The sequence below is a fragment of the Haliotis cracherodii genome, unplaced genomic scaffold, assembly GCF_022045235.1.
Source record: "Haliotis cracherodii isolate W230 unplaced genomic scaffold, xgHalCrac1.p SCAF_8, whole genome shotgun sequence".
NCBI lineage: Eukaryota > Metazoa > Mollusca > Gastropoda > Lepetellida > Haliotidae > Haliotis > Haliotis cracherodii.
In genome coordinates this window covers 38465369-38488597 of record NW_027266341.1, presented here as the reverse complement: position 1 = coordinate 38488597, position 23229 = coordinate 38465369, and the positions used below count along the sequence as shown (strand labels likewise).

General features: G+C 43.3%; 1 protein-coding gene across 1 annotated transcript in view; it reads left to right on the top strand.

The window, feature by feature from the left end:
• Positions 1 to 21486, top strand: part of LOC139449337 (sodium-dependent proline transporter-like) — a 34612-nt gene extending 13126 nt beyond the window's left edge. Inside the window, exons 3-15 of the mRNA XM_071230649.1 lie at positions 2929 to 3060; positions 3931 to 4152; positions 5610 to 5781; positions 6349 to 6487; positions 7065 to 7199; positions 10131 to 10234; positions 10661 to 10785; positions 13794 to 13906; positions 14236 to 14367; positions 15310 to 15409; positions 17080 to 17180; positions 18426 to 18581; positions 19497 to 21486. Coding sequence (XP_071086750.1) covers positions 2929 to 3060; positions 3931 to 4152; positions 5610 to 5781; positions 6349 to 6487; positions 7065 to 7199; positions 10131 to 10234; positions 10661 to 10785; positions 13794 to 13906; positions 14236 to 14367; positions 15310 to 15409; positions 17080 to 17180; positions 18426 to 18581; positions 19497 to 19730 — 1865 coding nt within the window. The 3' untranslated portion in view covers positions 19731 to 21486. The remainder of the gene's footprint in view (positions 1 to 2928; positions 3061 to 3930; positions 4153 to 5609; positions 5782 to 6348; positions 6488 to 7064; positions 7200 to 10130; positions 10235 to 10660; positions 10786 to 13793; positions 13907 to 14235; positions 14368 to 15309; positions 15410 to 17079; positions 17181 to 18425; positions 18582 to 19496) is intronic.
• Positions 21487 to 23229: the final 1743 nt, after the last annotated feature.

The following is a 23229-nucleotide window of genomic DNA, read 5'->3' as shown; positions in this document are numbered from 1 at the left end:
AGGTTGTGGTGGGGGTTGTTTGTTGTAGGTTGTAGGTTGTGGTGGGGGTTGTTTGTTGTAGGTTGTGGGTTGTGGTGGGGGTTGTTTGTTGTAGGTTGTGGGTTGTGGTGGGGGTTGTTTGTTGTAGGTTGTGGGTTGTGGTGGGGGTTGTTTGTTGTTTGTTGTAGGTTGTGGTGGTGGTTGTTTGTTATAGGTTGTGGGTTGTGGTGGTGGTTGTTTGTTGAAGTTTGTGGGTTGTGGTGGGGGTTGTTTGTTGTAGGTTGTAGGTTGTGGTGGGGGTTGTTTGTTGTTTGTTGTAGGTTGTGGTGGTGGTTGTTTGTTGTAGGTTGTAGGTTGTGGTAGGGGTTGTTTGTTGTAGGTTGTAGGTTGTGGTGGTGGTTGTTTGTTGTAGGTTGTAGGTTGTGGTGGGGGTTGTTTGTTGTTTGTTGTAGGTTGTGGTGGGGGTTGTTTGTTGTAGGTTGTAGGTTGTGGTGGGGGTTGTTTGTTGTAGGTTGTAGGTTGTGGTGGTGGTTTTTTGTTGAAGTTTGTAGGTTGTGGTGGGGGTTGTTTGTTGTAGGCTGTAGGTTGTGGTGGGGGTTGTTTGTTGTTTGTTGTAGGTTGTGGTGGTGGTTGTTTGTTGTAGGTTGTAGGTTGTGGTGGGGGTTGTTTGTTGTAGGTTGTAGGTTGTGGTGGTGGTTGTTTGTTGAAGTTTGTAGGTTGTGGTGGGGGTTGTTTGTTGTTTGTTGTAGGTTGTGGTGGGGGTTGTTTGTTGTTTGTTGTAGGTTGTGGTGGTGGTTGTTTGTTGTAGGTTGTAGGTTGTGGTGGGGGTTGTTTGTTGTAGGTTGTAGGTTGTGGTGGTGGTTGTTTGTTGAAGTTTGTAGGTTGTGGTGGGGGTTGTTTGTTGTAGGTTGTAGGTTGTGGTGGGGGTTGTTTGTTGTTTGTTGTAGGTTGTGGTGGTGGTTGTTTGTTATAGGTTGTGGGTTGTGGTGGTGGTTGTTTGTTGAAGTTTGTGGGTTGTGGTCGGGGTTGTTTGTTGAAGGTTGTGGGTTGTGGTGGGGGTTGTTTGTTGTAGGTTGTAGGTTGTGGTGGTGGTTGTTTGTTGTAGGTTGTAGGTTGTGGTGGGGGTTGTTTGTTGTAGGTTGTGGTGGGGGTTGTTTGTTGTAGGTTGTAGGTTGTGGTGGGGGTTGTTTGTTGTTTGTTGTAGGTTGTGGTGGGGGTTGTTTGTTGTTTGTTGTAGGTTGTGGTGGTGGTTGTTTGTTGTAGGTTGTAGGTTGTGGTGGGGGTTGTTTGTTGTAGGTTGTAGGTTGTGGTGGTGGTTGTTTGTTGAAGTTTGTAGGTTGTGGTGGGGGTTGTTTGTTGTTTGTTGTAGGTTGTGGTGGGGGTTGTTTGTTGTTTGTTGTAGGTTGTGGTGGGGGTTGTTTGTTGTAGGTTGTAGGTTGTGGTGGGGGTTGTTTGTTGTAGGTTGTAGGTTGTGGTGGTGGTTGTTTGTTGAAGTTTGTAGGTTGTGGTGGGGGTTGTTTGTTGTTTGTTGTAGGTTGTGGTGGTGGTTGTTTGTTGTAGGTTGTAGGTTGTGGTGGTGGTTGTTTGTTGTAGGTTGTAGGTTGTGGTGGGGGTTGTTTGTTGTAGGTTGTAGGTTGTGGTGGTGGTTGTTTGTTGAAGTTTGTAGGTTGTGGTGGGGGTTGTTTGTTGTTTGTTGTAGGTTGTGGTGGGGGTTGTTTGTTGTTTGTTGTAGGTTGTGGTGGTGGTTGTTTGTTGTTTGTTGTAGGTTGTGGTGGTGGTTGTTTGTTGTAGTTTGTAGGTTGTGGTGGGGGTTGTTTGTTGTAGGTTGTAGGTTGTGGTGGGGGTTGTTTGTTGTTTGTTGTAGGTTGTGGTGGGGGTTGTTTGTTGTAGGTTGTAGGTTGTGGTGGGGGTTGTTTGTTGTAGGTTGTAGGTTGTGGTGGGGGTTGTTTGTTGTAGGTTGTAGGTTGTGGTGGTGGTTGTTTGTTGTAGGTTGTAGGTTGTGGTGGGGGTTGTTTGTTGTAGGTTGTAGGTTGTGGTGGGGGTTGTTTGTTGTAGGTTGTGGGTTGTGGTGGTGGTTGTTTGTTGTAGGTTGTAGGTTGTGGTGGGGGTTGTTTGTTGTAGGTTGTAGGTTGTGGTGGTGTTTGTTGTAGGTTGTACGTTGTGGTGGGGGTTGTTTGTTGTAGGTTGTGGGTTGTGATAGGTGTTGGGTGTGCTGTATTGGCAACGTTGTGGTGCTGGGCAAAATGTAGAGATCCCCCTATCTCGCCTGCAAACATGGGGGGTAGTGGGTATCGGCCGGGGATGGGGGGGGGGGGGGGGGGGGGCAGTCTCGGGGTAGATGTGGTTACCGACACAGATAGGGGATGGTGGTGTAGGGGTTGGGGTTACCAATATAGGGAAGGTGGGTACCAGTCAACAGAATGACTGGACTGCTGATTCAAGCTGTATCTCTAAGTTTGCTACACACACCCTGGTCTCAGCGGGGCTGCCTCTTGACGGGTCCACAGGAGGGACTTCGTATATAGCAGCTATTGTTGCAGTCAATCATCAATATTTCACATACCATTTCCATATGAAACATATCCCAATGTACGGATAACGTAACCGGAATATCAAATGCAATTATAATGTTTCTATTACCGTGCGGATATTGTGGTTTTAGCGGTTGTTGATAACCGGTAGGATTATAATTGTGTATATAGTGAGCGCACATTGTGTAACATATTTCCACTTTCCAATACGGTATCACTGATCAATAAAGCGTATTAAGTATTGAAAGTCTCCGGTGATTACCCGTGACTGTCAATACATTGTTTACAATAGTAGAACCAAATAAATCATGACAGGCGCCAGAGATTGATTAATTTTGGTTTAACGACATTCATTCATTCATTCATTCATTCATTCATTCATTCATTCATTTGGATACTTTTTCTTCGTACCTTTCAGCCTCCTTCCTCATCCCATACGTCATTATGCTGGTACTGGCTGGACTCCCCATCTTCTTCTTTGAACTCGCCCTTGGCCAGTTTGCCTCAGAGGGACCCATCACAGTGTGGAAGGTCAGCCCCATTTTCACAGGTAAGTCAGGGAGGGGATAACGATCCATTGATGCGTTACAGTTGCAGGATACAATACATCGAGTTTCGAGTTTCTGTCGATGGGTTTGTCTGATCCACGTAGGAGCAGACTGGGTAGATGTAATAGCGTTATCCACTCGCCCCTCCGGGTGTATATATACTCACCACCAAAAGAAACGCGAACCATAGAAACATGTAGAGAAGTATGTGCGTAAAGAAGAGATGTTTCCAATGTGTATCAATAAATGACAAAACTAACAATCAGTCAGATATGCTTCACGCTGATTTCAAACTTTACATGCCAATCACCGCCTCCGTGGTCTAGTGGTAGAGCGTCCGCCCGGAGAGCGGAAGGTCCGGGGTTTGATCCCCGACCGCGTCATACCAAAAGACGTTAAAAGATGGTAATTGGTGTTACCCTGTCTGGCGCTCGGCATTAAAGGGCTAATACAAGGACTGGTCGGCTCGTAGTCAGTTTACTGTGTCTGAGTGGGTTATTCATGTTAAACTGCGGCATGGTATCTCAGTGGCCTAGCACTATAAATCGGCATCAGTCCGGACTAGTACAAGCAGCCACACAAACTTACACACGTACATGCACGTCGCTATATAAGTGCAATAAACTTGGACGCGACGTTAAACCCCATTTCACCTCACCTACATGCCAATCCTGCACAATATAAAGTGTGCATTTCGAGTCATGGATCTATGGCGTCGCGTGGAATGCTTTCACGAGAGTTGGTTCACACGACATACCAGTGTGCCTCGAACCAATCTAATGTGTCTTGAATATGAGTAATTCTTAATACATTAACCAATATGGTTTCTTTTGGCGTTGACTTCAACCATGATTGACTGTACTTCCCTCCAGGTGCCGGGTACGCCATGGTTATCACCAGTGCCGTCGTCGCCATCTATTACAACGTCATCATCATGTACGCCATCTACTACATGTTTGTCAGCTTCGTCAACCTCGACGACAAACTACCGTGGGAGACGTGCAACAACGACTTCAACACCAAGTTATGTCGGCGAGAGGCATTCACGGATCTGAGTGGCGCTAACGAGACATTCTCACTCGGCACATTGTACGGTAGTACTACAGTCTAATGTCCTGTCATACTGCATACTAGTATATTTCTGACCTTCATGAGTTTTAAAAGAAGGTGACTAGCCAATCAGAAAGCTGTTTCATTATTGGGCTGGCCTATACTGATTGCAATTCATAAGACCATAGAGCTAGGTGCCCCTATACTAATTGTAATTCATAAGACAATGGAATTAAGTGCCCCTATACTAATTGTAATTCATAAGACCATGGAGCTAAGTGCCCCTATACTAATTGTAATTCATAAGACCATGGAATTAAGTGCCCCAATACTAATTGCCATTCATAAGAACATAGAGCTAAGCGCCCCTATACTAATTGCCATTCATAAGACCATAGAGCTAAGTACCCCTATACTAATTGCAATTCATAAGACCATGGAATTAAGTGCCCCTATACTAATTGCCATTCATAAGAACATAGAGCTAAGCGCCCCTATACTAATTGCCATTCATAAGACCATAGAGCTAAGTACCCCTATACTAATTGCAATTCATAAGACCATGGAGCTAAGTGCCCCTATACTAATTGCAATGTATTTCGCTCTGACAACTATATTGTGTCCCGTGGAGGAAACTGAGTGTGGTCAAAATGCAAAGTGCGTTTATTGTTAGTGTTGTCCAGCATTTCGTCATGGAGAATCATAACGTCATGAGATGATGGTGAGATGTAATGGGGTTTACCAGGCAGGGTAACAACAAGTTCCATCCTTAAACGTCTTTTGACGCGGCCGGGGAACGAACCACGATTTCCGCTCTCCAGGTAGACGCTCTATCCACTAGCACAAGGAGGCTGGTTTTACAAGATGACGATGGGCCAAACAGACAGCTAAATTTAATAACGAGTAAAAATAATGTATTTTACATGACCGCAATTGGTTTTAAGCCATATGGTTAATGTACAACCCATTTTAAATATTCAAGATTAAATATTCTTCATTATCAGTACAGTTCTTACTTGGGTATTCCATGAGGACATGAAACCTTTATTGATAAAAACTTGTTTATTGTTTATAGCGCCGTTCCAAGGCTACATCTTGCCCATTAATGTTATTTCTAAAAGTTTCCTGTCTTCATGTTCTTAAACAAAGGAAATAGTTCTATAGATAAACAACAGTTACTTCTTTATTACAATAAATGCGACGTTTCGGTGTGGATACTTTCTATAGAAAAACAACTTCTTTATTACAAAAAATGCGACGTTTCGGTGTAGATACTTTATCAAGCTAATGAAGAGTTTAGTTCTATAGATAAACAACTTCTTTATTACAATAAATGCGAAGTTTCGGTGTAGAAACTAACACCGTAGCTTGATTAGTATGCACACTGAAATGTCGCATACATTGTAATAAAGAAGTTGTACATCAATAGAACTTTCTCCCTTTTTAATCACACCAACTCCAGAATTCCACTTAAAGGAACTCATGTTCTTGGTTATTGCAGATGAGAAGTTCAACTCCTCATGCGTGCGTGGATTGGTCAGCACAGTAGCCAATAAGACCATGATGGCAGACCTGACCTTTGACACCGTCAACTCCACTCTGCTCACTGGCGCGGGGAAGTACTTCGAGGAATGCAAGATCAGGTGGACAACAGCGAGCGCGGAATACTGGGCGTAAGAGAGATAACTTGTATGCATTAAATATGTATAAGTTAGAGGATGAAAATGGCTTCCATTTCTAGAGATCCAAGTTACACTGCTCCATATGCATGTACCTACTACAACTGCCACTACCACTACCACTACCACTACCACCACCACTACTACTACTACTACTACTACTACTACTACTACTACTACTACTACCACTACTACTACTACTACTGCTGCTGCTGCTGCTACTACTACTACTACTACTACTACTACTACTACTACTACTGCTGCTGCTACTACTACTACTACTACTCCTGGGAAGAAAAGGTCTTCAGCAACCTATGCTTGCCGCAAAGGAGACTACGCTTGTCGTAAGAGGCGACTAACGGGATCGGGTGGTCAGGCTCATTGACTTGGTTGATGCATGTCATCGTATCCCAATTGCGTAGATGCTCATGGCGGTAATCACTAGATTGTCTGGACCAGACTCGATTATTTACATACCGATGTCATATAGCTGGAATATTGCTGAATGCAGCTTTAGACAACAATCATCATCATCATCATCATCATCATCATCTGTTTCAGGCTGTACGTGACGCGGTACCCGGAATCCGACGGCATCGGCAGCCTGGGGCCTGTGAGTCTGAAGAACATCATCTGTCTCCTGTTCGCCTGGATCCTCATCTTCTTCTGTCTCATGAAGGGCATCAAGTCTTCTGGGAAGGTGCGCAGAGCCATTCCAGTCACACCGTCTATCTTTCTTCCTGCAATGGCTATACATGTATAACTCGTCTGTAGTTTTCCTTTACTGGTTATATAACTCATCTGTATGTCCCATTGGTCTGTGTATAACTCGCCTCAATGTCCCATTGCGCGATGTAAAACTCGTCTGTATGTTCATTGCTCGGTGTAATACTCATTTGTATGTCCCATTGCTCGTTATATAAACCGCCTGTTTGTCACATTTATCAGTGTATATCTCGTCTGTATGTTCATTGCTCGGTGTAATACTCGTTTGTATGTCCGATTGCTCGTTAAATAACTCGCCTGTATGTCCATTACTCGGTGTACAACTCGTCTGTATGTCCATTCCTCGGTGTACACCTCATCTGTAAGTTCTTCAAGTAGTTGGTTACATACTAACGTGACTGTATGTTCATCTAGTGGCTGTGTAACTCGTCATGGATGTTCTTTTCATTGTTTCTTCCAAAATGGTTTTAAAACATTATTTGTTCTTGCAACATGGGTTCAAATGACGTGTTTCTCACGTGTTTCTCCCGCGTTTCTCTTGTGTTTACCAGGTCGTGTACTTCACCGCCACCTTCCCCTACATCGTGCTTGTGGTCCTGCTGATCCGAGGCCTGACACTGCCGGGGTATGAGAAGGGCATCAAATTCTACATCATACCTGTATGGGAGCGTCTTCTGAATCCTTCGGTAAGCTGATTTGAATCTGTCTTCTGTTACTCACTATAACACAGGTAATTATGAACCCGTCTCCTGTCAATCATGGTAAACTAGGTAATAGTTAACTCGTCTCCTGTCACCCACGGTAAACTAGGCAATAGTGTACTCGTCTCCTGTCACCCACGGTAAACTAGGTAATACTTAACTCGTCTCCTGTCTTCCACGGTAAACTAGGTAATAGTTAACTCGACTCCTGTCTTCCACGGTAAACTAGGTAATACTTAACTCGTCTCCTGTCTCCCACGGTAAACTAGGTAATACTTAACTCGTCTCCTGTCACCCAAGGTAAACTAGGTAATAGTTAACTCGTCTCCTGTCTTCCACGGTAAACTAGGTAATACTTAACTCGTCTCCTGTCTTCCAAGGTAAACTAGGTAATAGTTAACTCGTCTCCTGTCTTCCACGGTAAACTAGGTAATACTTAACTCGTCTCCTGTCTTCCAAGGTAAACTAGGCAATAGTAAACTCGTCTCCTGTCACCCACGGTAAACTAGGCAATAGTTAACTCGTCTCCTGTCACCCACGGTAAACTAGGTAATAGTTAACTCGTCTCCTGTCTTCCACGGTAAACTAGGTAATAGTGTACTCGTCTCCTGTCACGCAAGGTAAACTAGGTAATAGTTAAGTCGTCTCCTGTCTTCCACGGTAAACTAGGTAATACTTAACTCGTCTCCTGTCTTCCAAGGTAAACTAGGTAATAGTTAACTCGTCTCCTGTCACCCTAGGTAAACTACGTAACAGTGTACTCGTCTCCTGTCTTCCACGTTAAACTAGGCAATACTGAACTTGCTCCTGTCTTCCAAGGTAAACTAGGCAATAGCAAACCCGTCTCCTGTCTTCCACGTTAAACTAGGCAATAGTTAACTCGTCGCCTGTCACCCTAGGTAAACTAGGTAATGGTCAGCTCGTCTCCTGTCACCCACGGTAAACTAGGTAATGGTCAGCTCGTCTCCTGTCACCCTAGGTAAACTAGGTGATAGTTAATTCGTCTCACGTCACCCACGTTAAACCAGGTAGTTACCACAAAAGATGTTCGAGTGATCCGTTTGACTGATGTGTGTCATCGGGGCCCGACTGTGTTGATCATTGTTCATAGGTTACCGCTCCGCCGTAATATAGCCGGGACATTTCCAACTGCGGCGCCAAACGATATTCTCCCACTCAATCACCCTCTCACCACGACGCCAGATCTGTTCCCCGTCTAAGGGTCGGTATACAGCATACGAAGGTTGTGTTGACGAATGTATTCATTTTTAGTGGTACATGTCGTCATTTACATTGCATAATTGTGGGGCCGTTTCATGACAGGTATAGGTATATTGTACACTTTGTGATAAAAGCATGAAACGTATCACAGTTTTGGGTAATGACATTCCAAATATTTTCAGAAATGGGGCCACCCAAAAATCCATATAGCCGTCAAATCCAATATGGCCGCCATCGAGGAATGAAATTTTAATATAGCACATGTGAACATGACCCACTACCTAAATATATAAAAAAAACCCATTTTGGAATATATTAACCAACACCATATCTGTTAAGGAAATAATGTTATCCTAAGAGACTATTTATATTGATTTAGGTCATCTGAAGTGTGAAAAATAAAAAATATATGCATTTTCTTACTTTTTCGGCATATCTTTAAGACATACTTCATGAAGGCCACTTAACTATACCAACATTGTATAATTTTATGGTGAATATAGTGACAACAACAGAGTATTTAAAGAACAACATTTGTATTCATAAAAATATGCTTTAAATAGCTAATGGTTTTAGTTGGTTAGAGGCAATTAACTGTGGTCACAGTTGGCTACCATATTTGCAAAGTGGTGAACCATTTTAATATGCCACAACACAGTCACAGCTTCCTGTGCATCCCCTCTCAGACTTACAACTACATCTCAGAAGCTCATGGCATGACTTAGAAGCTTGTGGTCGTGTGGTCGTGTGGTTTTACCTTTTGCCGCAAAGAAGGATGTCTGGTTACATGCAGTAAAGCTCAGAATAGATGTGTCTTTCTGGATAGCTTTGGAGCTGGCAAACAATACAGATATTTGTCTGTTCATGTCCTTGTCGGATTCCATGGACAGAGAAAGCTTGTTCACTTCCAGCTTTTCTTGCAATGTCTGTGTCCAGACATAAAGAAGACAGCTTCCGAAACATGGAATGTGTATGATGAAACAACAGCTAGATGCTTTCAATATCACTGGTGATGTACCAACCGAACAGGATGTGAAGAACATGAAGCCAGTCATTCGGCGTGTTTTGGTTTGAATGTGTGATCGCGCCAGTATCTGTAAAGAGTTAATGAGACACACAATGACTATTCACTAAGAAAGGTAAAGCAATAATTTACTGATTCCATTCCTCCCTCATCAAGTACTTTGTACCATGTCAAAAATGCTGCATTTCATTCTGGCCAGTGTTGGGGACTAAGTCTGGAGGTCGAAACAGTCCTTTCCACACGCACTGAGAGAGGATGGGTAATATCAGTAGCACATGGCAATGAGCCTTTGTGGACTACACGACCACAAGCTTCTGAGACGTATTTGTAAGTCTGAGAGGGGTTGTTGTGTCACATTTGATAAGTACATCACATGTAATGAGGTCACATTTAATTGTCACTTGCCAACCAAAACATTTGACATAAACAAGCATATTGCAACAAATATACATTTTGTTCTTGAAATAGTATTTACCATATGTGTATAATATATTGCTGCAGTTGATTGGCTTTAATGATGTATGTCTTGAAGAAAGAAATGCATATGGAGCCCAGAACAATGTTTAATTTAGAACTGAGGCAAACTAGACTTGCTGAGTCAGTCCAGACTTGAGTTGGACCTAATTTATTCTCTCGGGTCTGGGACACAGTGTTGTTGTTTACTGTTATAGGTATGGGGCGACGCTGCGGCTCAGATATTCTACTCCCTGGGACCAGGTTTTGGTGGTTTGCTAACGATGGCCAGTTACAACAAGTTCAAAAACAACTGCTACAGGTAGTCAGTTAAACAAACGCTTAGTCCCTGAAAATATGTAATTTTGATAGAAACAAACATCTCCATTTAAATTGAGAAAGAAGCCCCAGTCAGATGGAGATTAAGCCTGAACCTGTGGAAAATCTAGACTTGCTTCATTTAAGCTATAGCATAATAGTAAGGGCTGGGTAGAAGGGCAAGTAGTCTGGTTCAGGGCATGTAAGACAGATTAGTAGTTAATCCGTGTCTTCGTGTTCACAACCACGTCTACCTAACGTCAAGTGTACCAATCACAGTTTCCAGCATACACAGGTTTTGTTTGTTTGTTTTTTGTTAAACGCCACTCTCAGCAATATTACAGTTATATGACGGCGGTCTATAAATAATCAAGTCTGGAAAAGACAATCCATATATTTTTTTATAATGAATGCATAACAAATTTTCAAGGGACGCAATAATAGTTGCGTTAATCAACTGCGGCACCAGTGTCTTCGCGGGGTTCGCCATCTTCTCGCTCCTTGGCTTCATGGCCTATCAGTCCAACGTGGAAGTGTCCGAGGTCGCCGACGAGGGTACGTAGCACTGGTGCAGCCGTGTTAGTTAGACAGACCTCTGCTGTGAATACACAAAGTCATTTAGAAAGTTTTAACAAATGTTATATTTGGGACAACACTTTCTTTGCAAAGTACAGATTCTAGTCCCATTCGAGGTTCAAACCAACACTCTCAGAGTGAGGCACCTAATCTCCAGTACACAAAGTCAGCGATCTAACCCACTCAGCCACGGAGGCTTCAACAAAACTGAAAGTCCAACTGGTAGACGAGATTACGTACTTTAGGTATCCCTCTGACAAGTGTAAATTGGCATGGCTCCCATGGCTGAAATTTATGAATTTTTCGAGGAAGCCTTGGTGGCTTAGTTGGTCAGATCGCTGACTTTGTGTTCTGGCGGATTGGTGCCTCAATCTGAGAGTGTGGGTTCGAATCCGGGATGGGACCCCCCAAAAGAACTAGAATTTGTACTTTACGGAAAGTGTTATCTCCAATATAACATTTGTTTCAAGTCCTGCGAATTACGGATTATCTGTCCGAAGTTAATGCATTTTGTAAGTTTCGAGCATTGTCGAGGAACAGTCGACAGTGCATCCCGAGGGACTGGCAATCCATAATTCCAAGTTGTGAGTACATTATCATTTGTTTATATTTGTTCTTAAGAAATGTAGAAAAATGTGGACGCGAATGGAGACATCAAATCAGTTAGTGTACTGTTTTAACAACGTCACATTAACTCGCCCATTACTTCATGAACTCTGGGTGACGTCATTTTCAATATTTTGGGATAATGCGCTCAAATGATGTCAGTCACCTATGAGTAAACAACAAGAAAAACGAAACAATTTGAACCAAACTGACGGCCACTTTACCACTTTAAAAATGAAACTGCAAACAATGAATAACACAAGTTCAAACTAAATCAATGCAAAATGCATCGTCCAAACACAATAATGATCTGTGCAGAAAGTGATACACGTCCACGTCACTTTTTTTAGTAGAAAATGTGAAAAAGTGAAAAACACGTGCCCATTGGGCAACCGTAACTACACATGCAATAAGGGTATATAAAGGATACGGACGGCATGTCAGACACTCACACTGATAAGAAATACACCACAGAAATGCCACGACTGACACCCGAGCAACGCGAGCGGGCCCTGGGTATGATACAGATTGGAGCCACCCATGCCGACATTGCTAGAACTCTTGGTTGACCCCGTTTTGCTGTAACTAGCCTGACGCAACATTAAAGACAAACCGGGCAGACATCAGATAGTTCAAGAACAGGCAGATCCAGGGTAACTACGCCCAATAAAGACCTGTACTTGCGTACTTTGCATTTCTGGAATCGATTTCTGACAGTGACGTCATCAGCGACTAATGCCTAAGCGCATATGGGTAATCAACAGAGAGTGGCCAGGCGACACCGGACTCAAGGAATTAGGGCTTACATACCTTACAGAGGACAGTTATTGACAGCGCAACATCGTCGTCAGAGACTAAGATGTGCTCGGACTGTACGTCGTTGGCATTGACGTCACTAGCAGAGGGTCGTCCTCACTGATGAACGCCACTTCTGTCTGTTCAGAGCTGATGGAAGACAGCGTGTTTACCGCCGAACGGGAGAACGAACGGCGGCATGTCGCCTTCAGAAGGAAAGGTGGGGGAGTGTTATGGTGTGGGGAGGAATGTTTAGGCAGGAGTGAACACCACTGGTCATCGTTAACGGAAATCTGACAACACAGCGTTATGTGGATGACATTCTTCGTTATTTCTACAACAGCTGTTGTCCCTCATTAGACAAGGCAACACCCCACACAGCCCGAATCGTTTCGAGCTTCCTTGTAGTCAACAACATCAACGTGTTGCCATGGCCTGCACGCTCCCTGGACATGGTCCCCATAGAACACATTTCGGGTGTCATGGATCGTCGTGTTCGACAGGACCGCCTCCGTGGTCTAGTAGTAAAGCGTCCGCCCGGAAAGCGGAAGGTCCGGGGTTGGTACTTGTTGTTACCCAGTCTGGCGCTCGGCATTAAGGGGCTAAAACAAGGACTCGTCGGCTCAGGGTGAATATACCTCGTCTAAATGGGGTATTCATGTTAAACTGCACGTGGTATCTCAGTGAGCTAGCACTATAAATCGGCATCAGTCCGGACTAGTACAAGCAGCCAGACACACACACACACACACACACACACACACACACACACACACACACACACACACACACACACACACACACACGTACATGCACGTCGCTATATAAGTGCAATAATCTTGGACGCGACGTTAAACCCCATTTCACCTCACCTCACCTCGTGTTCGACAGAGACCACATTCTCCAGCCAACCGATAAGAACTGATCCCACGTGACGTTATGAGGCGAGTGACGGAGAGTATTTGCGTGTCTAGCAGCAAAGGGTGGCCATACACGCTATTAATGTCACGTGTCATTAAACTTTAGAAATGCGTGCCCTTTGTCCATTACGTTGAAAGCTTGTTTTGGCTACCGGTCCCTCCTTAATTCCGGCTACTGTCATTGCAAATGATGATTTCGTTGTGATTTTGATATTTTCAATGCATTTTACTTCATACGTCTATCTTTTGTGGTTTTGAAACTCGAGTGATTTAAAGCTATGGTAAAGTTTCCTTTGGCCGCCAGTTGATCAGCCAATCATGATTAAGGAAATATATGATGCTCAGGTAAAAATACTGAAACTATTTTCACCTGCATCCGTGTCAGGATATAAATTACAAGTCCCTCATGCTACTCTGTAGAGGAGCAGTAGGGGGGCCTATCGGTCAACGCGATAGCTCGCCAGGCCTAAAGACTGGTTTAATTCCTGCAAGCATATTATTTGTGTATGCAAGGGGTGTTCCGGGTTGGTGTACTCTAATGCTGAGAGCGGCCTTATTCCACCACTCAGCGTTCTGTGATTTAATGTCATGTTAACGTTCCGTTTTCTGAAAGAAGAGGCAAAATGGTACAACATGTTAAGACGTTACCGGCATTGTATATTTAAGGTGTTGGATTAGCGTTCATCGCTTACCCAGAAGGCATATCTAGACTTCCGGTTGCTCCACTTTGGGCCTTCCTGTTCTTCTTCATGCTGCTGACCCTAGGGATGGACAGTCAGGTACGACAGACCTCCCCCTAATGTGCAACAGTTATTACGACCCCCCTCCCAATTTTTAAAAACTATTCAGCTTAGACCTTTCCCTTTTAAGGTCCTAATAAAAAAACAGTCTTTATTGGCATTTAGAAGTTATAGAATTATGACGATGAATATTATGTATAGCATCTTCTTTATTATAGTATATACATAGCGCCATTATATTCCTTGTCATAGTAATAACGAACACATATTTTAAAGCAATTTCAAATGACATGACCTCTATGTGACGTGTTCGCAGTTCGCCATGATGGAGTTTCAAATGACATGACCTATATGTGACGTGTTCGCAGTTCGCCATGATGGAGACAGTTATCAGTGGCATCTCGGACGTCTTCCCGCAGTATCTCCGTAAACGGAAGACACCCTTCACCTTGATATGTTGCATCATAGGCTTCTTACTGGGCATCCCCATCGTCACCTACGTGAGTAGACGGATGATTTCTGATGGTTTCTTGATTTGTCTCATTCCTGTTGCTCTGCTGTGGGTACCATTACTCCCTTAAACTAGTTCAGTTAATACGATGGCATCACTATGATGTTTTCATTTTAGTTAATGATATTAATCACATTTCTACCTGTAGGGTGGTTACGTGTTAACTTGATATTATTCTCTACCTGTAGGGTGGTATATACGTGTTAACGTGATATCATTCTCTACCTGTAGGGTGGTATATACGTGTTAACTTGATATTATTCTCGACCTGTAGGGTGGTATATACTTGTTAACGCTGGTGTTATTTTCTACCTGTAGGGTGGTATATACTTGTTAACGCTGGTGTTATTTTCTACCTGTAGGGTGGTACACACGTGTTAACTTGATATTATTCTCTACCTGTAGGGTGGTATATTCTTGTTAACGCTGGTGTTATTTTCTTCCTGTAGGGTGGTATATACGTGTTAACTTGATATTATTCTCTACCTGTAGGGTGGTATATACTTGTTAACGCTGATGTTATTTTCTTCCTGTAGGGTGGTATATATGTGTGAACTTGATATCATTCGCGACCTGGAGGGTGGTATATACTTGTTAATGCTGACGTTATTTTCTACCTGTAGGGTGGTATATACGTGTTAACGCTGATATTATTCTCTACCTGTAGGGTGGTATATACGTGTTAATGCTGACGTTATTCTCTACCTGTAGGGTGGTATATACGTGTTAACGCTGATATTATTCTCTACCTGTAGGGTGGTATATACGTGTTAACGCTGATATTATTCTCTACCTGTAGGGTGGTATATACGTGTTAATGCTGACGTTATTCTCTACCTGTAGGGTGGTATATACGTGTTAACGCTGATATTATTCTCTACCTGTAGGGTGGTATATACGTGTTAACGCTGATATTATTCTCTACCTGTAGGGTGGTTTATACGTGTTAACGCTGATGAACTGGTACAGTGGCAGCTACAACCTGTTCGCGATAGGTTTCTGCGAGCTGTTTTGTATATCGTATGTCTACGGTAAGTTGAAAACTAATTTTAATTTGGCTTCATTTGAAAGTTCTCTTCCTTCCAAAAAGGGATTTTTGAATTACATTGTATAATGCAATCATGTATTTTTCAACTGTACGCATAAAGCGTAGACAGATCGAGTGTTGTAACTTTCTGTTTTTCATGTGCATTAATGTCCGGTTGATGCATGTTGATGTCATATTGCTCGACTATTGTGAAATATGCAGTGATACTTTATCACTGACGCCACAAACATAACATCATCAGGGACCCGTTTTAAAAAAGCCATAATAGCGCTAAGACGATCGTAACTCCCATACATTAAAATAGACTTACATCGGTTGTATCGGTACGATCGCTTCGTGGAACGGGACCCACAACATGAAAACAGGGTTGATATTTCATAGGCGTTTATACGTTTTCTGTTTTAAAGTGATAATTAATCATCGACTCAGATCATTTGTAAAAAGTCGAGCATGCCAGTTATTATCTACGTAAGGAACACATAACATATTAGCACTGACAAGTCCACCACCACCCTACTTTCATGTCCTAGTTCTCCCTTCGTATCCGTGTTGCTGGTACAAAAAAAACCAAAGTAGACACAATTCATGGATAACAACTTCTTTATTTTACTATAATGGCGACGTTTCGCTATTACAAGTTGTAGCAGGCTCACGAGGGATCGTGGTATAAAACCTAACGCGGGACGCATACAACCCCATGTACCCCGACTGATCCTGCTACAACGATACATTCATACCGACATGTTTTAATGTGACATTGTAAAAGATTCAAATAAATTCCAAATTGATAGAAAACAGCTGAAAAGATTCATCCAGATGAAGGAGTAAGCATATTCTCCGAAACGTTGTGTTTCCTCATAATAAAGAAGCTGATCATCCATAAATTCTCTTCCTTATTTGTCTCACTTCTAAATGCCATTCAAAGACTTAAAAAGACAATACTGTAACAGACCCGTGAAGATTCGGGGTAGAATAGGTCGTCAGCAAGGCGACTATGCTTGTCGTAAGAGGCGACGGGATCGGGTGGTCAGGCTCGCTGACTTGGTTGATACATGACGTCTGTTCCAATTGCGTGGATCGATGCCCATGATATTAATCATTGGATCATCTGGTCCAGACTCGATTATTTATAGACCGCCGTCATATAGCTGGAATATTGCTGAGTGCGGCGATAAACAACCAAAACTGTAACAACATGATGGACAGAGAACACATGGTGAGGAAACCAATCATACAGGAAGCCCATTAAACAGGGAGAGAACACATAGGTGTGTGTGTGTGTTCGTGTGTGTGCGTGCGTGTGTGTGTGCGTGCGTGTGTGTGTGTCTGTGTGTGTGCGTGTATGTATGTGTGTGTATGTGTGTGCGTGTGTGTGAGTGTTTGCATGCGTGCGTGTATGTGTGTGTGCGTGCGTGTGTGTCTGTGTGTGTGTGCGTGTGTGTGTTTCTGTGTCTGTGAGTGTATATGTGTGTGTGCGTGCGTGTGTGTATGTATGTGTGTGTGCGTGCGTGCGTGCGTGCGTGCGTGCGTGCGTGCGTGCGTGCGTGCGTGTGTGTGTGTGTGTGTGTGTGTGTGTGTGTGTGTGTGTGTGTGTGTGTGTGTTGCATAATGAGATCATAGTTGGTGTAAACCCGTGACTTTCTCCGGTTCCAGGTATCAAGAGATTCATGTGTGACATTGAGATGATGTTGGGGTTCAAACCTAACGTTTACTGGTGGGCGATGTGGACGGTCCTCACTCCTCTCACAATACTGGTAAGACAATACACACATCTACTGTCAGTGAGTGAGTTGTGTTTTCGGACAGCTTTGAACAATGACATGAATGAACCGTTACATGCCCAGAATTGGTAGCAGTTGTCATGTTGGTGACAACTTATTAGTGTGTGTCGAGAACCCCTATTTAATGCACATATATGGCGTTACTCAAGGGGTGAGTGTGTGAGTTGGGGTTAACGCCGCTTATAACAGTATTCCAGCTATATCACGGCGTGTCAACTTAATGTGGGAGAAAAAGAGATGCAGGTCACAGATGTTTACTTCTTTGTGAATCCCACGAGCATTATGTTAATAGGTTGCTGATGTGCACAGGGTATGCAACCCTGCACAGCGAATTGCGGCGCCTTAGGCGACTTGGCCACCTTGTTCCCCATAACTCAAGGTGTGATTTGGGCTTGACGCCGTTGTGAACAGTTTGTTGGTAACATCATGGCTGAAGGTGGACGTAAAGCATAAAGCTACGCCGCTGGTAGACGTCAGTACTATGGTGAAACTGGTGAGCAGGGATATGATGCTGTTTCATCAAGCATCATAATCATCTGGAACCTGGAATTCGATCTGCTGACCCAGGCTTAGAAACATGGCGAGTTGCGGCACATTTGACGACTGATCGTTGACGTAGTGTTGCTGATTGATGTAAGATGATCAGTCGGTGCCATGTCCTAGCTAGGGTGTGGAGGTCGCCATGGGCTAACTTACAACTCGAAGCACCTTCTCGATTATCCAGCGCATGCCCTTTGTATTACCATAACAACATCTGGCCTTTTCGCCCCCTCATCGACGTATCAGAAGTTATTAGCGCTTTCTTTCTCTCTGAATTTTTCTCGCCAAAATTTGGATGGACGTTTTAAAAAAAATATTTTTACGAATTTATAGTTGCGAATAGACCCCTGGTATTTATTATAATAGGAGACGTTGAGGTCGTTGGGATAGCCTAGTGGTTAAAGCGTTGTCTTGTCACGCCGAAGACCTGGTTCGGTTCTCCTCATGGGTAGAATGTGTAAAGCCCATTTCTGGTGTACCCCACTTTTAAAGTGCTGGAATATTGCCAAAACTATCTTCCAGAGGCAAGGGCGTTAACTGACTGTAAAAGTGGAAACTAGACTTATAGTCAGTTAACTCCCTTGCCTCGGGAACATGAGCTAAAGGCGGCGTAAAACTATACTCATTCACTCGCTCATAACGCACTGGAAGCCTATATCCTAATGCCCCCTCTTGCAGTTCATCATCATCATCAGCGCCTACAACGCAGCTCCCGCCGGCTACAACGACTACACGTTTGAGCCGTGGGCCCAGGGAGTGGGTTGGATGATGTCGCTGGTGCCTGTTGCCGTCATCATCGTCACCGCCCTCGTACAGGTCAAGAGACTGGGATTTGTAAGTCGACACCGTGTCTTTCTTTGTCAGACGGGTATAGTGCCATTGTAGCCTATTGTTTATCTAAATACGTGAATGTCAATTAATTGTTTATATGACACGTGGCCGTTTCTGTAAAAAATCGAATCTAGACTAGAGGCACCAGCAGTTGATAGTATGAGCATGGTCCTACGCCGTACGACAGGCATTGTTTTCTAAGGATCTCTTCGGGGAGTACAGGGGACAGAGTGTTAAGACACTAAGCTAGAGTTGATGATGATGTTGATGATGACATGGTAGTTCATCATTAGCATCCTGAATTATCTTATCATGAACAAACGTTATATCCATTGATCTTAAGCTCATTGATGAATATCGCTAGCAAAAGGGATATTTCTTCAAAAGCACACTTTGCAATTTATGTTTGTTTGTTGTTTAACGCCACACTCAGCAATATTCCAGCTATATGACGGCGGACTGTAAATAATCAAGTCTGGATCAGACAATCCAGTGATTGACATCATGAGCATCGACCCACACAGTTGGGATACGATGACATACATGCATCAACCAAGTCAGCGATTCTGACCACTCGATCTCGTTAGTCGTCTCTTACGACAAGAACAGTCGCCTTTTTCGGCATGCATGGGTTGCTGAGGACCTTTTCTACCCCGGATCTTCGCGGGTCTTGCAATATTTATCATTATTGTAAGTAATATTCCTTACCGGCGGAATGTTAATTAACCATCGCGATATTTCGTGATTCTATTTCAAGTTGCGAGAACTATAGTTCTGTATGATATCATAAACACACTATATCAGTACTAATTGTTCCTGAAACAATAAATTTTGACGTATGAGATCTTTCATTGGTTTGAAATAAATTATCGATATCATATGATATGAAAGTAGTTTTGAACACGCTTCACCTTACAGAGGAACTCCTTAAAGCCAACTGCCGACTGGGGGCCGGCTGACCCCGCCAACAGGACCGGCAGGTACGCAGACATGAACAGCGTCGACATCGGCTCCTCACTGGCTTACATCTCTAAGGTCAACGAGGCGTTCGAGACAGACGACCTTCCCCTCAAGAACGTGAACGGGACCACGCCCCAGGACGATACCCTTACGAAGGAGGAATTAAGCTCATCTTATTCCCTTCGTCTATAGACTTTCTGACACCTCAAAGTCTCGTTAAGCGTGTACAAATTTGCATTTGAGTCCCGAATTCAATTCTATTTATTATTTCGTTCCCCTAACCCATTCCGTAACCTTCGTCTTGTCCAGAATTCTGTAACATTTCTCAAATTCCTTTGAACGTTGTCCTTTAATCTGGTGTTTATATAGAAACAGTTTTATGTATACAATTCCTCGTACAAGCTCACGTATTTGTGTTTTAGCGTAATGTGTGTGCACACTACAGTGAAACTCCGTTTGAGCGGACCCTTGTCAAACCAGAATCCTGGCCCCAAGGACAGTTTATGTCTGAAACGTCTACCAAGACACAAGGGGACATAACTCCACTCCCGTCCTCCGTAATTCCGGTAATTTGTCAATTCGGATGATTTCAGAAAGCATGGTACCGTTCGATTTACCAAAGTTTTAATGCACATCGGTCTCTCGCGTTATTGGAATGTGGTTAGTGTACGTACAACACTATCAATGCAGCTTCCATCGCCAGTAAGCGTCACTTACTCTATATACAGGACTCGCCTTAATCCGGAACTCGGTTTAAACAGCATTTAGTTGTAATGTCGTAAACTGTGGCGTCATATGTCGTAAACTATGGCGTCTAATGTCGTAAACTATGGCGTCTAATGTCGGCGTCTATGGCGTCTAATGTCGGCGTCTATATGCGTCTTACCAATAAACCAATAAACCGAGAGGTGTTTAGTCGTGTATAATCTGTCTTTTTAAAATGTGTGAGAGAGTGAGTTGGGTTTAACACCGCTTTTAACAGTATTCCAGTTATATCACGGCGTGTCAGGTTAATATGGGAGGAAAGCACGAAGTGATGCAGGTGCAAGATCTTTACCACTACGAAACCTACGAGAACGGGTATGGTGCTGACAAACCTAGAAACATAATCAGGGCGAACCGGGATTCGAAACCACAATCATAGATTTCTGGCGTGCCCAAGCGACGCAACTCGCGACGCCTTAGACGACAGGGCCACGTGTGCCCCCATCCAAAACAATAAGGGTTTAACGTGGCTTTGAGCAGTATTTCCGATATATCGCGGCGCGTCGGCTTGTGGGAAGAAAATCACAAGTTATGCGGGTCTTTAGCACGGGTATGGTACTGACAAACCAATGATCATAATGAGATTCGAACCCATGATCACAGGGGACAGACACGTCTAACTGATGCAACTTCGCGGAGAATTAGGTGTTTTAGAGTCTGTCCCGATCAAATCAACCCCAACCCTCCCCATCAACCCCCAGCCACCCACCTAGAGAACAATAGTTTTAAAGTTAGTAAGACAATATTTTGGGTTAGAATTTTTAAGATTTTCTTTTCAAAATAGGCCATTGAAATATTTTTCAATTCGAAATCGAGTTTTAACAAACGCTGCGGTGGTACTCCATGTTCCTTTAGCAATACGCGACTGCCTTTTGACATTTTCTATGATTTATATCTTTTTATCTTTGACGATTTATCAGACCTACGTTATTCTCTTTGAGAAATGGTTCCATTTAGATGTATGCTAAGCCTTAAGTTCTTCCTTCTTTGAGTATGGAGCGCACCATACACATCGTGCATAATAGTCAGAACCAGTGTGATATCAATGTTGTTGAAAAGTAATAAAAAACAATTAGAATAAATACTCTTTTATAACTTTGACAAAAGATGCACACAGATATAGATATTGTATCACGCAAAATATTTGTCACTAGGTTTCACTGTAATAAATGACTCCTGAGCATATTTTGTTTGTGAATCCTTGTTGATGTCATTTAGTAAATGCCATTAATATTCATCTCCACGGCGTTAAGTGAAGATGGAGTTTTTTCTAAAGCGATTGTGGAAGCTTAATGTTGGCGAAAAGCCAAGAGGGTCGTTGGTCGGAGAAAACTTTGATGAGGACACGGAAGATCCGATATACAGCTGGCAGTCAACATTTCATCTTATCTCATCACGTTGAAATATCTCCACTGTCTGCTGTGTGTTGAAATATCTCCACTGTCTGCTGTATGTTGAAATATCTCCTGCACCTGCTGTGTGTTGAAATATCTCCTGGACCTGCTGTGTATTAAAATATCTCCTGGACCTGCCGTTTGTTGAAATATCTCCACTGTCTGCCGTGTGTTGAAATATCTCCTGGACCTGTCGTGTTGAAATATCTCCTGGACCTGCTGTTAGTTAAAATATCTCCACTGTCTGCTGTGTGTTGAAATATCTCCACTGTCTGCTGTGTGTTGAAATATCTCCACTGTCTGCTGTATGTTGAAATATCTCCTGCACCTGCTGTGTGTTGAAATATCTCCTGGACCTGCTGTGTATTAAAATATCTCCTGGACCTGCCGTTTGTTGAAATATCTCCACTGTCTGCCGTGTGTTGAAATATCTCCTGGACCTGTCGTGTTGAAATATCTCCTGGACCTGCTGTTAGTTAAAATATCTCCACTGTCTGCTGTGTGTTGAAATATCTCCTGGACCTGCCGTGTGTTGAAATATCTCCACTGTCTGTTGTGTGTTGAAATATCTCCCGGACCCGCCGTGTGTTGAAATATCTCCTCTGTCTGCTGTGTGTTGAAATATCTCAACTGTCTGCTGTCTGTTGAAATATCTCCCGCACCTGCCGTGTGTTGAAATATCTCCTGGACCTGCCGTATGTTGAAATATCTCCTGGCCCTCCGTGTGTTAAAATATCTCCTGGACCTGCTGTGTGTTAAAATATCTCCTGGACCTGCCGTGTGTTGAAATATCTCCACTGTCTGCCGTGTGTTGAAATATCTTCTGGACCTGTCGTGTTGAAATATCTCCTGGACCTGCTGTTAGTTGAAATATCTCCTCTGTCTGCTGTGTGTTGAAGTATCTCTTTTGCCTTTGTGTGTTGATCGTGTTGTTGCTGGCCCAACTATGACCCCTCCTATCACAGTAGGCCATGCAGTTTATTGCTTTGAATGGATATGGGGAAGTGGAGCGTGGCAATTGGGTGTTGCGGGTGTTGAAGTTGCCCTAATTACAGCTATCACCGAGAGAATATCAGGGACCGCTGTCACAGGGTGAATAGCGGACACTTAGTCAGGGGACATATATGTGTCAGACTGACATATACTAGTATAGACATAAAGACCCAAGCTATCACGAGTTATACTACCAAAAAAATGTCAAGGATCACACGGTTCTTTCACATTGATATATTAGCATAGTTAATAGGGCATGACAGGCTAACTATAGTAATAGGGTAGAATCGGATGGTGCTCTACGTTTATATGAGTATATTATACAAATACAAGCGACAATACCCTTTCGGGAAATCTGAAATCAGAGTCTGTTGTACGATATCATAAGCATGTTTTACTGAATCACTGTCGAACAGCCTTGATGCAGGTGTTCGCGTAAAGGTTGGTGCATCCTGACCCGCCGGTGGTACCCCTCACAAATACATGCAAAGGCAAGTCAAGTGTTTAACTAAAATACCAAAACAAGGGAACATATGGTT